The 16709-nt window shown below is 38.5% G+C and overlaps 1 protein-coding gene across 3 annotated transcripts in view; it reads right to left on the bottom strand.

Annotated features, from left to right (window-relative positions):
- Positions 1-5459: 5459 nt before the first annotated feature.
- The window catches only part of SPTLC1 (serine palmitoyltransferase long chain base subunit 1), a 37703-nt gene continuing 26453 nt past the window's right edge, over positions 5460-16709 (bottom strand). For 2 of the 3 annotated variants that reach the window (XM_081317849.1, XM_081317850.1), the window contains exons 12-15: positions 14073-14127; positions 10019-10136; positions 9279-9352; positions 5460-6864 (exon numbers count right to left, since the gene is read on the bottom strand). In XM_081317849.1, the coding sequence (XP_081173975.1) occupies positions 6771-6864; positions 9279-9352; positions 10019-10136; positions 14073-14127 (341 nt within the window). In that variant the 3' untranslated portion in view covers positions 5460-6770. Of the gene's footprint in view, positions 6865-9278; positions 9353-10018; positions 10137-14072; positions 14128-16018; positions 16295-16709 lie in introns of those variants that run through there. The other variant, XR_014025142.1, reaches the window with a different exon arrangement.

Here is a 16709-nt window from a genome sequence, read left to right as displayed (position 1 = left end):
TGAGTTGTTTCAAGTCTGGGAAGTGAAGAAAGTTTTACAGATGACAGGTGATGAATTCTGCTGCCATACAACTGTATATACTAGATTTGTCCTTTGTAATTAACACAACTGTGGTTCTTTGTTCATGCTGGGTGGAGGGGTGTCCGTTGGGGGAGGGGCAGTCAGGTAAGGCAAGATGACAGCCATGACTGCACAATCAAATCTCTACAAGTTGTTAATATGCATCACATGTAAAAAAAAAGGGGGGGGTCAGAGTTTCAATCATGGTACAGCAGCTTCCATCTTGAGGTCTTTTTAAATTTTGTGTCTCCCCCTTCCTGGTGTATGCCTTTTGTTGGGGGGGTAGTCCTGATCTTGGGGTTTATGAAAAAGAGGCTCAACTTGGCTGTTTCTCCACAGTCTCCAGACTCCTGCCTTAGAGTCACATGTTGCTTGTAGAGAGAAATGCTCTGTATACATATACATAGATGTCTGACATAGAGGAAAAAAGATTTTTGAGAAAGTTAGTGTTTAATTTCACTGTGACGAGGAGTAATTTAACATGTCAGCCTTTTGGCTGAAAGAGAGAGCCAGCAAGCTTGTTCCAAGCTTCAGAAAAATATTTTAGGTCTTAGGCCAAGTGGAGAATGAAATTGTTAAGGTTGTTTCCTCACAAAACACACTGCAGGAGGGGGGGAATCTCTCTCACAGATCAACCGAAATATAAGCAGGCTGGCTGCTAAAACAGCATGAAAATAGTTTTCCCTTGAACAATTTTCTGTAATCTATTTTGGGTTAGAAAATAACACCTGTGCACTACTGACCAAATGAACATAGTTAACCTACTGCCAATGATTTCAATTATATTTGGTAAAGCCGTAGGGCAGATTGTTTCTGTTTCCTGTGCTCCTGAATGTGCTAAATGTTATTTAAATACATTCCAGAATTGCACATTGCAAGAACAAACCCCCTAGAAAAGGCTGAAGTGAGGAGAGATTATTCCATGGAGCTCTGGAACTAATGTTCCACCAGGACAGAATATGTGCATGTGATCTCTTCCCAAAGAGAGGAGGACCTATTTCACCAGAGCTGAACTGATTCCAAGGAAGCGTGTCAGTAAATTCATGCCCAAACTGTGGGCATGTGATTCCTGACACATTTTATTAAGCCAGGCTTGCTTACCCATAGCTTATTGAATAAACCACTGCTGGCTCAGTTCATAAGCACTAAAACATAAATCCTTGTTTACTATCCAAATGATTGGATGAACGTAGCCTACTAAGCCAACAATAAACAAGCCATAGGAAGGCTTATCACAGAACTAGGTGTCATCAGGTATGTGTAGATGTGGATACACACACATTTCCACTCAACATTTGGGATAGGGGGTATCAGATCAAGGCTGCAAAAATCTGAATGATCACACAATGACATAACAAATTAGAATGTTCTGTCTTACTATGGCCATCTGATTTTTGAAGTCCAGGTCAGAATCTTTGTACAAAAAAGCAAAAGCTGCTTTACAGCATACGCAAAGAATTGTGTGTAAACTGCCCATGATAGCTTCCTATAATGCAGCGGAGAAGCTGGCAGCAATTGTAGGCTGTTCTGAGGTGAGAACGGCAATGTCCAACATTGTGGTAAAAATAATTCAATTAAACTAAATTAAAACATTGTCAGCATAATGCCATGGGGAAATGGGTGTGTGTGTCATGGGTAAGAGATGACACCAAGTGTCACTGGGATGCAGCAAGGAGGAGGAGAGCTTAAGAAACAAAAGATGAAAGGGTTGCACTTCTCCAGGATCACAAGAAAGGGTACAGAAAGAGGAAAGAAGAAAAGAGGGCAGAGGAACTGGAAGACCAACTCAAGGTAGCAAATGCTAACTATTCCCTGTGAAAGCAAAAGATATTTTAACTGAATATATTGCCATTCCTCAGTTTCTGATAATCCAAATTCACTTGCTGAAATGCAAAGGATTTAAAAACTTGATTGGCAATAAGCTGATCTAAAATACTAATACCGTTACATGCTCATAAATTCCAAAATAAGGCTTTATAGCAGTTGTGACACTGGGATTTCCACACTATATATTGTTCACGTGAAGACATACTTCCATCCTTTCAACTAAGTCTTATCTTGGAAATACAGCTGAATTTTTCAATAATCCCGTGAGAAAAGTATCCAATTGTTGCTCTGGATGGTTTCTGAACCTGATCATTTGGATTTAATCCAAAAATAAAATGGAAGGTCAGGAAAAAAAATTCCCCATAATCCTATCGTAGCCACATTTGAGTAAAAGAAATCTTTCAACAAAGAAAATATAGGGGGATAGCCTAGCCCTAGACTGTAGGGCAATATCCTTTCCATTAATTTTTTTTTAATAATTAAATAATCTACTTGAAATACCTTACAGATATCAAAATCCATTTCAACCAACCTTGGAAAATAATGAGCCTCTCTAAATCAATTAGTAAAATGCTTCTTTTCGTCTCCAAATTCACGGAAGCCTAATCCTAATCCTAGTGGACTTCCATTGACATAGGAATTATTTTTCATGTGTTTATCCAGTCAAGGAGAACAAGGGGGGGGGTGTTTAAAACAAAAAAGCTTTCCTATTAATAATAAATGTTTAATATCAGTATTTATTATTATTAATAGAGGGTGAAAATCCCCAGCGAATTTATGGGATCAGATTAATTTTATACGAAAGATTTAATTTCTATCAATATTAAGAATAGTAAATATTGATAATAATCATTTATTATTAATAGGAATGTACGGTAGTACGAAGTACATAGTTGGATAGACTTACAGTACATTTTTACAATTCACAAACAGAGAACTCTTCCCTGGAGTAATTATTCTGGGATAGTTACAAAAATTCAAACTTTCTCAGAACTGCGAGTGAGCAGTTGGCTTATGATATTTTTCATTCTCAGGTTGGACCAAGATAAAGGCAATGTCAGGGGGGTATGGCAAAATGTTCTCATGATATTCTAGGGCCTTGGGTAGGGGTAAGTGAGGAAAGGCCCATCAGCTCATATTTCTCCATGTTGTGAAAATCAAAACATACCACATATGTGCATATAGCCACCTGAATAGACATCTCCATTTTCTGTTGAAATGAAAGCATTACATTCATATGTGCTGAAGGCATACGCAGGATATTTCTTTTGCTGGTGTAGTACATTTTATAAATCTTCTAAAGATGCAACCTTGGTGTGCAGTAGCAGCCAGATATCAGCAAATGCCAACACTCCACAGGTCGTTTTGAAGTAATAAACTCCAGATGGAATGGAGGGGTGGGAGGGAAGAACAATAAAGACAGTCCACCATTCATCACAGTGAACAGGATCACATTTCAAAAGTGAAAAAAAGAGAAACATACTTAGTATACTTCAACTTCTCATGTATTTTTATGAGTTGAGAAAGATAGATTTCAACTCTAAGAATCACACATTGTTTTCCAAATGTTTCCATTAGTTTAGTTTTCAGTCTTCGAGATGGTAAAGATATGGAAGTAATTGCATACTATCTATTTGCATAAAGACTGTTTTAGCACCAGCTCATTTCAGCACAACAGCACTACTTCAAACATTTTCCTTGTAGTTTCCCTGTTGCAAGTACATAATTCAAGCACAAAATAGTGAATCTGTGGACATTTTTTCCTCTGGGGATCCTTTTTGAAGGCAGGTGGTCACACTTAAGACACTTTCAAACAAAGCCCTGTTATTTTCTCAGAACACCATTGGAGCTAAAGGCCCTAAAGGCAATCTTTTGAAATAAAGATAATGCTAGAGGTTGGCAATGTCCTTTCAGCCTACCAGCTGCACACTATTTGCCTTTGAAATAAACTATTAAAATATTAATGTATAATATTATTTCAGTCAAGATAGGATAAGAACATCAGGAGGAGCCATAGAGGGTGACTGCTATACCACATTGTCTATCCCTACACTGGGCAAACTCATATAAACATACACTATGTGGAAATATGACAGTATCTATCTTGATTCCGCTTGAACCGAGGCTTTGTAAAGGGTAGTAGCAATAATCTTGAGGAGCAACCAAGAGAATGGTCAGACAAATTTGAGTCCAAGGCAGAAACATAATTTGAGAATCCTCACAAGACTTCCTAGGGGGGAGGTGCATTCAGATTTTCAAGATTGATTGCAACCTTTTGAGGTACACCAGATTGGGAAACCCATGTTATGAATCTTGATGCTACTTTTATTAAAAGATTATTTACAGATCTTACACATCCCACCCTTTATCTTCAACAGAACTAAAGAGAAGGTGCTCTTACTGCAGATATATTCTCTGTCATTTCTCAATATATGCTGAAGCTGAAGAATTCTATTTAGGAATGTTGCCTTTGTTTTTACCACTTTCTCTTTAAAATTCTTTTGATATCTAAACGTCTGTCTTCATTGCTATGAAAAGGGAATCTCCCATTACAGTCTTACCCACATTCAAACCTGAACATTACATGTCTACTCTTAAGGTTCAGGATTAGCAAATTCTGTATTTCAGGGTTTTGAGCAGGATGACCAAAAAACACCTTTTTTCTTAGCACTGGGGTGTTTTATTCTAGATAGCTCTGGACTATTTCCTTTACAATTTTAAGTATTTCAACAATCCTTTCCCCTCAGGTGTGTATTCTACTTCATTCCATTCCATCACATAAAACATTACAGTTTCTGTTATTAAAACCCTTCATCACCCTGCCCAGAAGGCTGATAAATGCAATTCAGTTTCATAAATATAAGTAATATTGACATAAAATGCTTGATTTCCCTGAACTGGAGGGATACAGATGATTTGTGTGTCACAATGAAGATTGTTAGAGCTGGTTACAATTGCAGCCTCAAAATATGCTCCCATAATTCTATAACCTTCATTGCTAAACTATGGTTTACACCCCAAACATTTCAAGAGAACATATGCAGATGATATACTAGTGGCTCAAAGATACTAGGAACACCAGTTCAGGTGGTGCTGCACACTCAGGTGTGATTACATAAAAATTCTGCTCATTTTCTATATTGCCAAATAATGCCTGGAGATTCTGATGCGGTCCATGTTAGTGTATTCAATTTGCATATCATAAATTTGTCTTCACATTTGTCAAATTTGTCCAAATCTGAAGAACACTCTGTATTGTAATTATTTATCTTTATAACTTAATTATTTATTAGCTTATTGAATATAACAGGAATTAGGGGTGAAATACCACATATTTTAATATTTATGTGTTGGGTTGGGGGGATAATTTGGAGGAGGAGGTTTGACAATATCTAATTATGTAACAAAATTTAAGACAACTATTAATTTAAAATAACTGTCAAAACAATACTTAAATTTGTGGTAGAAAGTGCTCCAATTAAAATTGTTATTTTTTTAATTAGAAGTGATTGTTGTAATTGATGCACACCATTAGGTACAATATAACAAAGAATTCAGAAATAACTCAAATACTGGATCAAATATATGTTTTTATTAAAAAAATACGTCCAAATATAGCACTGGAATCCATTTAGCAGCAACCAAAGAAGGCACAAGGGTAAAGAATCAAACCTGAACATATTAGAAGATCTTAAACATAGTCTTTGGAACCCTACTTGTGGCAATTCACATTACATATATCTCAACATCTCAGCTACCTTGAAGGTTACAAGAATATTGGCATACTGTAACTTCCGCGGTATAACAGACTGTTGCTTTACTGTAATGTCCTGCAAATCTATGCCAAATACTTTAATTGTGATCTCAAGCAATTACATTCTAGGTATAAAGTTTGGAAATACTTTAGTACAGATTATATGAACTCCATGCAATGACATGTACACATTTCTAATTAGTTAATTTTTTTAGCAGTAAGTATATATAACATAAGACACCTTTACTAAACTAATTTATCCAGTGATTAAAGCACCTATCAAATTACTGTTGTATTGTCTTTGTGTCCAATTTTTATTCTTGCTGCCAAGTACTGGCACTCAAACTCTATTTCATGAAGACATCAACCTTGCATAATACTCCTTTAATATACAAACTGCATACTCCACATGAAGTGTAAATAGGTAACTTTATGTCCATATTACGGTTCTAAATGACTGCACATTATCAGTAGTTGGGGCACTATTGTAAAAGTTCAGTACATAGTAAATAAAGGTAAATGACAACTCATAATGGTACTGGAATGATATGAGATATGCAATTTAAATTCAACAAAGATTTTAAAAAAGCTAATGTTTTCAATAAATTCAGAGGTGGAATGAGCTAAACAAAAATTCACACACAAGGGTAATAAAAGCTCCTTAAATACTTAATTCCATAGGATCCCATGTTAAGCATCTATTTTGACAACAGGTTTTTTTTAAAAAAAAAAGTTCAAACCTGTATTTTATTAAGAATGATTAAATTAAGAATATTCTGTAAACTTTCATATTCTTTCATGTACTTTAACATATTTCAAACAAATTGCTATGTATTTAGAAAACTATGGAAAGACTTTGAGAACAGAGAACATCTTCTCAAGTGAAATATTAGAGAAACAATGATTCCCAATTTAAACTATCTAAAAATAGTTTATACATATACATATATGTTCAGTGTTCCAGTATTTGTATATCTGTTTTTGTGTGTGAAATGACCCGATAAAAATCCAACTTTATTTCATCAGATGATAATCCAAATAATTTAAATCTCTGAAGTGCAAGTCATTACACTGTGAAAACATCCAACACGCTAGTGCTGTGTGAGACAGAAATCCAAGCAACCCAGTCTCAGGTTAGTATCGATTCTGCAGCTTCTCTGATAAGGGAGGCGGCTTTGTCCAATTCCTGTTCTGTTTGTTCTACCGTCACCACAACCCGTATGCTGGAAGGGACAAAAACAGTCAATTCACATTTGTTTGCTGTATAGTAAAAAAAAAAGGCCTTACAATATCTAGAGATTAGTATAGGTAGACCTGTACATACTGAATGAAGTTAAAAGCTGTACTTAGATTTATTATATTAATTGTGATGGCTACTGATTTCTTTCCTAATGTAATCAATAATGTAGTTATTTTCCAAGCCCCGCAAGTTATTTGAGAGATTATATTTGTCTGTACCCTCAAACCTATGCAAATCTGCATGTCTTTTTAAAATCCATCCTTAGCATATCTTAATTCTACCAAGACCTTCTTGGATTAGCAACAAATGAGAGTCTAGCCTAAGAACATAGATTGTTTTCTCCATTGAGGTTCTATTTCCAGTTTAAGATCTCTCCCTTGTTTGTGTTTTTGTACTGTTATAGATATTGATGTTTAAAGATTGGACAACCCTTTGTCTGAGATGATATAAGGATTCCTGCCTTGGACAGGGGATTGGACTAGAAGGCCTAGAAGGATTCTATGATAGATTGGATTTATTTCTACCATTTTGTCAGAAAGGTGCTTTTTTTTCATGAGGCAACGGGACTTTTTCTTTGATTCACACCCATTTGCACTACTCAGGTGACCCTGGCGACACAGATTAGCATCCAGGGGCTTCAACAACTTGCTAAAAGAGTGCAATGACCAGCTGTCTGCAAGGAGTATAAATCCTGCCATTCCCCACCATCCAGTCAGAGCTGAAGCAGTTTCTTGGATGAGAAGCCCAAACGTCTTCAAAGAAAAACAAGAAAGTCCAGTTGCCTCATGAAAAAAGCACCTTTGGGACAACCATGACCTGGATGACTGAGAATCTCCATAGACATTTGTACCCTTTGTAGTTATTTTACTTATAATTATAATAATGCAAACTGTTGTTATTGTTACTATGTTCACTGGACTATGCAAGTTGCTTTGCCTGCTTCTATTGGGAGAAAGGTAGATTTAAAAAATGGATAAATAAAAATATGCACAAACAAGACAGGCAATCTGCGAAGGAGGACTGTTACTCTAAACCACGGGTCGGCAACCCGCGGCTCCGGAGCCGCATGCGGCTCTTTGAGCCGTCTCCTGCGGCTCCCAGCCACCCGGTGCGCGCGCACCTCTTTGAACGGGCAGTGGTGCGCGCGCACCTCTCCAAATGGAGAGTGGCACCGCCCGTTTGGAGAGGTGCGCGCGCACCTCCCCGAATGGGCGGAGGTGCGCGCGCACCTCCCCAAACCTTTGGAGAGGTGCGCGTGTACCTCCGCGCGAACGGGCAGAGGTGCCGCTCTTTGAGGAAGCTTTAGCGGCCCGTCTCCGAAGCTGCCGCTTTCGGCAGCTTTGCAGACGGGCCGCTACAGCTTCCTCAAAGAGCAGCGCCCCTGCCCATTCTGAGAGGTGCGCGCGCACCTCTCCGAACGACCGGAGGTGCGCGCGTACCTCCGCGCGAACGGGCAGAGGTGCCGCTCTTTGAGGAAGCTTTAGCGGCCCGTCTCCGAAGCTGCCGCTTTCGGCAGCTTTGCAGACGGGCCGCTACAGCTTCCTCAAAGAGCAGCGCCCCTGCCCATTCTGAGAGGTGCGCGCGCACCTCTCCGAACGACCGGAGGTGCGCGCGTACCTCCGCGCGAACGGGCAGAGGTGCCGCTCTTTGAGGAAGCTTTAGCGGCCCGTCTCCGAAGCTGCCGCTTTCGGCAGCTTTGCAGACGGGCCGCTAAAGCTTCCTCAAAGAGCAGCACCTCTGCCCGTTCGCGCGGAGGTACGCGCGCACCTCTCCAAAGGTTTGGGGAGGTGCGCGCGCACCTCCGGTCGTTCGGAGAGTTGCGCGCGCACCTCTCAGAATGGGCAGGGGCGCTGCTCTTTGAGGAAGCTGCCGCGGCCCGTTTGCAAAGCTGCTGAAAGCGGCAGCTTTGCAGACGGGCCGTCGCCGTCGGGCAACCGGGAACCGGTTCCTTCTCACTTTTTTTAAAAAAATGGCAACCGCGTGCGTCCGCGCATGCGCAAAACATTTTTTGCGCATGCGCGTGCATGGACACACGCACGCGGCTCCCACTTTTTTTAATTTGTGATGGAACCGGTTCCCAGTGGCTCTTTTCCCTTTTTAGGTTGCCGACCCCTGCTCTAAACAGATAATATTGGGATTAATTGGCTGTTAGAGAGTATCAACCATAGCTTAACATGTTTCATGATTCCATCAAGTTTCAGGGAGCTTCATATTGTTCAGCCAGTGAATTAAAAAAAAATTCTGCAATTGTCTTAATTTCTATTTAATGGCAATCTAGAAACATAGTAAAAATATTTAAATATTTAAAATGTATAAGCTCCCGTTCAATCTGCCATAACTATACCATGTAACTGGACCCAAAACGTTTTACTGTAATAGAACGAAGTAGTTACTAACCTGGGTGGAGGGAGATATTTTTCTTCTTTTTCCAAATAGCGAGCCTGAGTTAACGCAATCCCTCTGTTCATACACTGGAAAAAAGACATAGAACCAGTTATATAACTAATATATGAGCTGCCACTTAATGTTTTTATTATGAAATACTGCTGACATATAATAGGAATTTTCTTTGGTCCTAGTTTTTATCCAAGTTTTTGCTGTTGCCATTTTCTCTTCCCTCAAACACATCCCTTTCCATAATGCACCTCTCTTCTATCAGTTCTCACTACTATTCCTTTCTTCTAATTAGTAAAAACACTGTTGCCATTTGTGCATAGCTTGTTGTCTGCTTCTATCCATGATTATTTATTTATGGATTAACATAATACATAAATCCAGCTACTCCGATTCATTTAAAAAATTATGGATTCATGTTATATATAAACTCAGCCAAAATTTAAGGTGCTGACTCCGACCTCACCCTGAAGCATATAGAACCTTTTGCGGCTACTAACAGCTCTGGTTTCATGCCATAGCTCAATTAATAATAAAGCACAGTTAATGTAAAATGAAGTTTATTGAAACAAGCCACTGTTGTGATAATCTAGGTCTGCTGTCCTCTCTTTGCAACTATACCAGCAGTAATAGAAGACAGATGCAACTTAGTTTAAGACTCATGAAAAAGCACGAAACTATTGGGCCATGTTTCTTAACAAGTCCAGTTTTGAAGGATTCAACATTTTAAAAAGAAATCTTACATATTCTACAATTTCTTTCAGTAGCCTCATGTCACTTTCTCGAGATCCAGTACTTTCTTCTAACTGGAGATGTAATGCTGGGGAATATGACTGTCCCACTAGTCGTAGGCCAGGAATCCTACAAGAAGTAACCATGTTAAATCAAACACAAGGTCATAAATGTCACTGAAAAAAATTCAAGTGTGAAATTATTAACAATTTTGCTGCAACAGTGAACTGAATAAAACACATTGCTTGGTTTTGTGCTAGGCTGCAAAGCAGGAATTACATAATCAAGTCCAGACTTCACCTCAAGGCAGATGACCTAATCACTAAGATCGCTAGCCACAATCTTCCATAAGAGTGGAAACAAACAGCATGTAATAAAGGAGGTTGTTAGTGTTAGCTAACCATGAATAGTTCTTCTATCTAGCCTACCTGATCTACTTTTCTGCTCCTGTTCAGGTCAGCTATATCAGTATTTTTCTATATGTACTTGTTAAGCATCAAAAGAAAAACATTCCTGGATTAGATGAATGGTAATATTCCTAGGATATCACCTAATTCTAGATATTCTCAGGAGCATAACAATGCTACTTTTGGACATGCTCCATGGAAGCAGTATGATTAGGCATTGTTCCTGCAGTTATCTCTTTTCCCACTGCTACACAAGCTATTGCTCTAGCTAGCCTATGACATGATGGCACTGAGCCTCTTAAAGAGTTGTATATGCCAAAAATATACTTCTAAATCTAAGATGAACAGAAAAAAGGCATTTCCTAAAATGTATTTTTGCTGCTACCAATTATTCACAAAGCATTGCTAACACAAAACTGCTAATCTAATTAACTGAATTAAATAAACAAGATCAAAATTGAGAGCAAGGGGACAATGTCCTAAATGGATAATATAAAGTCAATGCAAAAGCCCATTATTTTAGAAAGGGACTGGGATTACTTGTAGAAAATAGATAACAAGACAAAAATGCTACCAATGTATATTTACTGTGATTTTGCAATATAGCAGTCATTTGTTATGAAAGCTGTTTATTAATAGAAAGCCATTATCAAGAGACAACCAGCACCTACATTAAGATCACAATGTAAGATCACAATGTAAGCATGTAATATTATCTAAAATACAGGCAATTTTGAGCCTAAAATATATTTTATTATTCAGATTTTTATACAAGATAAATTTCTAGATTATTTACATGTTACAATAGTATACAAAAGTATACTATTTAAAGAAGAAGAATTCAATAGCAACATGGAATCCAAGAGGCTTATAATAAGTATGCAATCAATTGAGATCAGTTTGTAATCATGTGGGAAATTATAATCCCAACGGAGTGCTGTTGGTAATTACAGAAATTATTACAAACATTGCCAAATTGCCACTTGGTTCAGTAAATGTGATTTTTTAATATATATAATAAGAAAGCAGCAGGTCCAGAATTAAAATAACATGTACGTTTAATTACTAATAGACAAAACACTATTTTATTATGGGCCACTGTTACCAGTAAACAGCAAGATGAAAATTGTGAAATCAATATACAAAATTCTCCAAAGCATGCTGATTGTTGAATTCAGTCAGACATTTCTAACAAAACAGTCTGTTAAAATATTTCAGAAACTAAAATAATGGGTATAAAAGAAACAGCTGGGGTAATGTGAGAAGACACCTTTGAACCTTAGCCAAATCAAAGCTTTGACGTTTTCAGGTTTTGGCCAAACAACACTCTGTAATAAACATAGTCTGAATTTCTAGAGGCTGCTATACAAACCTCAAGTTGATTTCTATGTTACTTTCGTCAGTTACTTAAAATAAACTGTCATCTGACTCAAGTACACATCTCGTCAGAAAAGAGTAAGCAAAGCAAAGAGACAGACACAGGCCCTTTCAGACAAAAGGTCAATCAATTAGAGTGTGTGAGAGAACAGCAGTTAGCTTTTGCAAGCTGATCATATTCTAATGTAGCAGTTCTCAAAGCGTGGTCTGGAAATCCCGGGGATCCCTGAGAGCCTTTCAGGGGGTTGAAAAGTCAGATACATATTTTATCATTTCTCAGTTTTATTTTCTAATATAGTACATATTGATAGATGTAATCCATATAAATCAAAATTCTTTGGGTCCTCAATCATTTTTAAGAATTTTAAGAAAGGGGTCCTGAGGCCAAAATGTTTTGAGAGCCACTGTTCACAAAGAACACAGTGGAAATCCACACAATTTTTACCCAATGAAAACATATGTGAGAAAAAATGTATCAAAATATTGGGGTTAAAACAGAAATATGCCAAATGATTTATGCCCAAATTGTTCTGTGCAGGGTACCGCTAGTTTGGGGGTGATTAATGCTCGAACATGCATATTTAGTCTGGATGTGAAAACAAAGCAAGAGTGTTTTGTTTTGGATATAAACTTCAACCCCCTAATTCCAGGAAAAAGTGTCTGGAGGAAAGCAGAAGTGAGAAAAGCGAAGAATATTTGATAATTGAGAAGAGGCAAGATAGCAAAAAAGAAAAAGCTACCGTATTTTCCGGCGTATAAGACGACTTTTTAACCCATGAAAACCTTCTCAAAAGTCGGAGGTCGTCTTATACGCCGGGTGTTAGGGTTAGGGGCAGTTTTATTGTCCGATGTTACAGGAAAAACCAGAGGCAACACCCCTCCACACATACACACACGCAGGCAACCTCGGCAGCTCATTGATAGGGGGGGGAGGAAGGGGGAGAGAATCACAAAATTGCTGTCTGTTGTCGAGCCCTGCGGGCCCGACACTACACAGGGGGTCTCGTTCCAAAAACAAGCCCTGCTTCACCTACTCACCCCCCCCACTGCACACGGCTCGCTCCATGACCCGGCGCTCCGACAAACAAGGGAGGAGGTTGCCCGTAATCAGCAAGCCCGACTATCAGCTGATCGCCGGTTCCTGGCTCTGCAAACCCGACGACCAGCTGCTTCACGGCGTTTGCACGCGCCTGCATCGCAGGGCTTTGCTGAGGACCCCGCAGGCACTCAGGAGGACAGCCCAGTCTGCCTTGCCGTACAGGGAGCCTGGGCACTACAAAACATGCTAGCTGTTCCCTTGTATGCCGACGGACCTGTGCCGGGACTGCATGCTATAGCCTGCGCGCTAGAGGCAAGGGCCGGCTGTTTTCCGTCGGTGTCAGATGGACCGGAGCCGGGGACTGCTGGAGGGCGGCCCTGGGATGTGTGGACAAGCCTGCTGGAGCCAGATACGGATGGGGGGACAGTTGGTTGAGAGGGATAGGCACACACTGGGAGCACGTTAGCGTTTTCACCCGGGTTGGGGTAGAGGGGGTTTGGAGAAGAGTCACCCAGGATACTAACAGCAGCAAGGTTTACAACGCTGAAGTTGTCGAGAGTCGGAAGCATGTGGAGGTTAAAGAAACGCAGGCAGGCTCTGGATGCCGGAAGTGTACTTTGTACATAGCTAAGCACATTGATTTGTGCTTTAGATTGTAAGCTGCCCTGAGTCTTCGGAGAAGGGTGGGATATAAATGGGATTTTTTTTTAAAAAAACTGCGTCTTGGAGACAGGGAGGGCTGGGCAGGCAGGGAGGGAGAGAGAGCTGACCCACCCAATCCAAGCAGACTTTGTATGCAGTGGGGTAATCTTATACGGCGAGTATAGCCCAAACCCTATAATTTAACAGGAAAAGTAGGGGGTCGTCTTATACGCCCAGTCGTCTTATACGCCGGAAAATACGGTAGGTTGGGAAGTTCAATGTGCAGGTGGAATGATGAGTTATATCACAAGTTTGACATCACAAGTTTGACATGTCTAGTCTAGAGTATCACCAAAATACCTGCAATACTTATTTTTAGAAAATTTCTAATAAGAAAATATAGCCCACACTGTACTACAACAGTTTTTAACTCAAAAATATAGCCACTCCAGGCTATAGCTATAGTAAAAAGCAGTTGTTCTTACTAAAGTAGCTTAAATGTAGAGCTTAATACAGTAAATGTTTCTATTGTAAGCTCTTTAAAAGCCATTTTTCTTGTTAAACTCAAGTTTTAAATAAGATGACAATGAATTTACTTACCCTTGTAAAGCTTTGTGTATTTGTTTACATTTTTGTCTTAAAACTTGAAAAATACCTAAACAAAAAATAAACAAAAAAATCCTTGAATATCAGTTTAATAAAGTTAAACATGACCTGCCAATTTAAATAGCTATTTAAGACTAGATTGCAATTTGTTCATTCTTCCTGTCTTTTACCTTTCCAATGTCATAAGAGAAAATATACAAATACATCTTTTCTCTGCTCTTGTCTCTGCCCTATGAAACATTCTTCCCTCTGAAACCAGATCAGCCCCATCCCTTTGGATATTCTGAAAAGCCCACTGCACTATGACTTCTTTAGGTGGCTCCGCTGTTGAATATGATGAATCCCACAACTGGAATACAGGAAGTGGATACTATTTGTTTGAAAGGAATAGAAGCAATAGAACAGAGAAAAGACTGAGCAGCACATTAAACATATCTGTTCCTCAAATATCTAAATCAACGAATTTGCCAATGTTATAAGTTAAAATAAGTGCAGGAACAAGTTAAGCAGTACTGTTGTTTGTGTCTATTATTCACCTTCCTAAAAATGAGGCGCCATGAATGAAGTTTTATGAAAACAAACTGCAGAACTTGCAAAGAGGTAATGAATTTGTAGTAATGATATTTTTAATTTCCCGGAGAGAGCACAATCCTTCCAGGAAATTTCTGACTTGCCTTGCTGATAACATTCTCCCTCAAAAGTCTAAGAAGGTAGAAAATGATCAGCTATGAAGGCTACTGCTAAGCTTGTAAGCCGCCCTGAGTCTTGGGAGAAGGGCGGGATATAAATGGAATTAAAATAAAAAAAATAAAATAAATATTCTTAATTGTATACCAATCAATATAGAAAGCTTAGTGGAGAAAATGGAAGTGGCAGAAACATTGGAGGAAAATAACTATACAATCATGATTTTAAAGGAAAATAAAACTACTCAAAAAATAAGATGAATGTTCAAAAAAGTGGATTTTAGTAAGTTCAGAGCAATGCTAAGTACTATCCTGTAACAGGAGAAAAACCCATTCAGCTAAATTAGACAAATAGCCTAGGGCAGTGTTTTTCAAGCTTGGCCACTTGACAATGTGTGGACTTCAACTCCCAGAATTCCTCATCCAACACTGGCCTAAGGTGTATGAGCAGTGTTAAAGGAGATACCAAAAACCAAAACTGCAAAGAAATCCAGAAAGGAGGAAAACATAGGATAGATAGCAAAAGAAGCTACATAAAAAACTTCAGAAGAAAAAAAATCTACAGTATATAAGAAATTAAAAGAGGGCTGGAAAGTCTTCAGAAAGGAAGACTACAAATAGGTTACCTAATGTAGCTCTGTGGAGATGGCACCAGGAAAGTCAAATTCCGTAATGAGTCAAAGATAGTGGAAGATACAAATTTTTTTTTAAAAGAATGTAGATATTTTCAAAATAAAAGGATAGAAAAGAACACAAATTGACCAATAGACGCAAAATGAAGAAAAGTAGATCTATTTTAAAAATGTGGCCAGGGAATTTACTTTGAATTATGCCAAAAAAAATTTTTTTTTTAAATTCCATTTATATCCCGCCCTTCTCCGAAGACTCAGGGCAGCTTACAAGCTTAGCAGTAGCCTTCATTCTATGTATATGCCTGCTTATTAGGGCTTTCATACACCCCCCAAGCGGCATTATTACAAAGTCAGCTTAATTGCCCCCAACAATCTGGGTCCTCATTTTACCTACCTCGGAAGGATGGAAGGCTGACTCAACCTTGAGCCTGGTGGGATGCGAACCTGCACTAATTGCAGGCAGCTGGTGTTACTTAAGGAGGCATTAGCCCACTGCTCCACCAATTTTGACGTAATTCAACTGATTCTGGAGATTTAAACAAAATTTCCAGAATCAGATGAATTACACCAAAATGTTGGCATAATCAGGTGAAAAGTCAGGGTAAACTCACGTATATATTACCTATGGAGAATCCTGGAGAACTGATGAAGTGCCAGGTGAATTAAGAAAAACAAATGCTATTCCTATCGCCAAAAAAGGAGAAAAAGTTCAATTCTGGACTCCGTCAACTAAGTATAATTTCTAAATTATGGGAAGTCATCATCCACTTTCCTTTGGTTGATCTCGCTTTGTCTTTTGTGAACAGTTTTGAGTACCACCTTTTAATAAGGATTCAGAGAAAATGGTCCAAGTTCAAGAAAGGGTGATGCAGATGTTCATGGAACTAAAAATTAATCTCTTTGAAGAAAGACAAAGGATTTAGGTATATTTAGTCTTGGCAAATTACAGAGTGGAGAACATAATAGTATTTTTCAAATGTTCTCTCATCCATGGTGCAGTACATGAAATGAAACTCTTTGAACATTTCTAACAGTCAGTTAAACTGCTAAGAGTTTTTTATATAAACATGTATCATCTGCAAACTCTGTTAAAATGTTATGCATTCCTCACTGCAATTAAGATTGACATAAGTGAATATAAGTGAGTATGAAATATAGACATCACTCTAAAGACTCTCAGTTCAAGTTAAATATGAATTGCAATTTTACCTTACAGGCAACTGTGACTGACAGCAAAAACCACCCAGTAAATCCATGCCAATGTATGAATGTGTATCTTTCAAAGCTCAAGTACTTTTCAAAACATAACTTGA

This window comes from Vipera berus (genome assembly GCF_964194415.1).
Source record: "Vipera berus genome assembly, chromosome: 2".
Taxonomy (NCBI): Eukaryota; Metazoa; Chordata; class Lepidosauria; order Squamata; family Viperidae; genus Vipera; species Vipera berus.
This window is presented reverse-complemented; position numbering and strand designations above follow the sequence as displayed.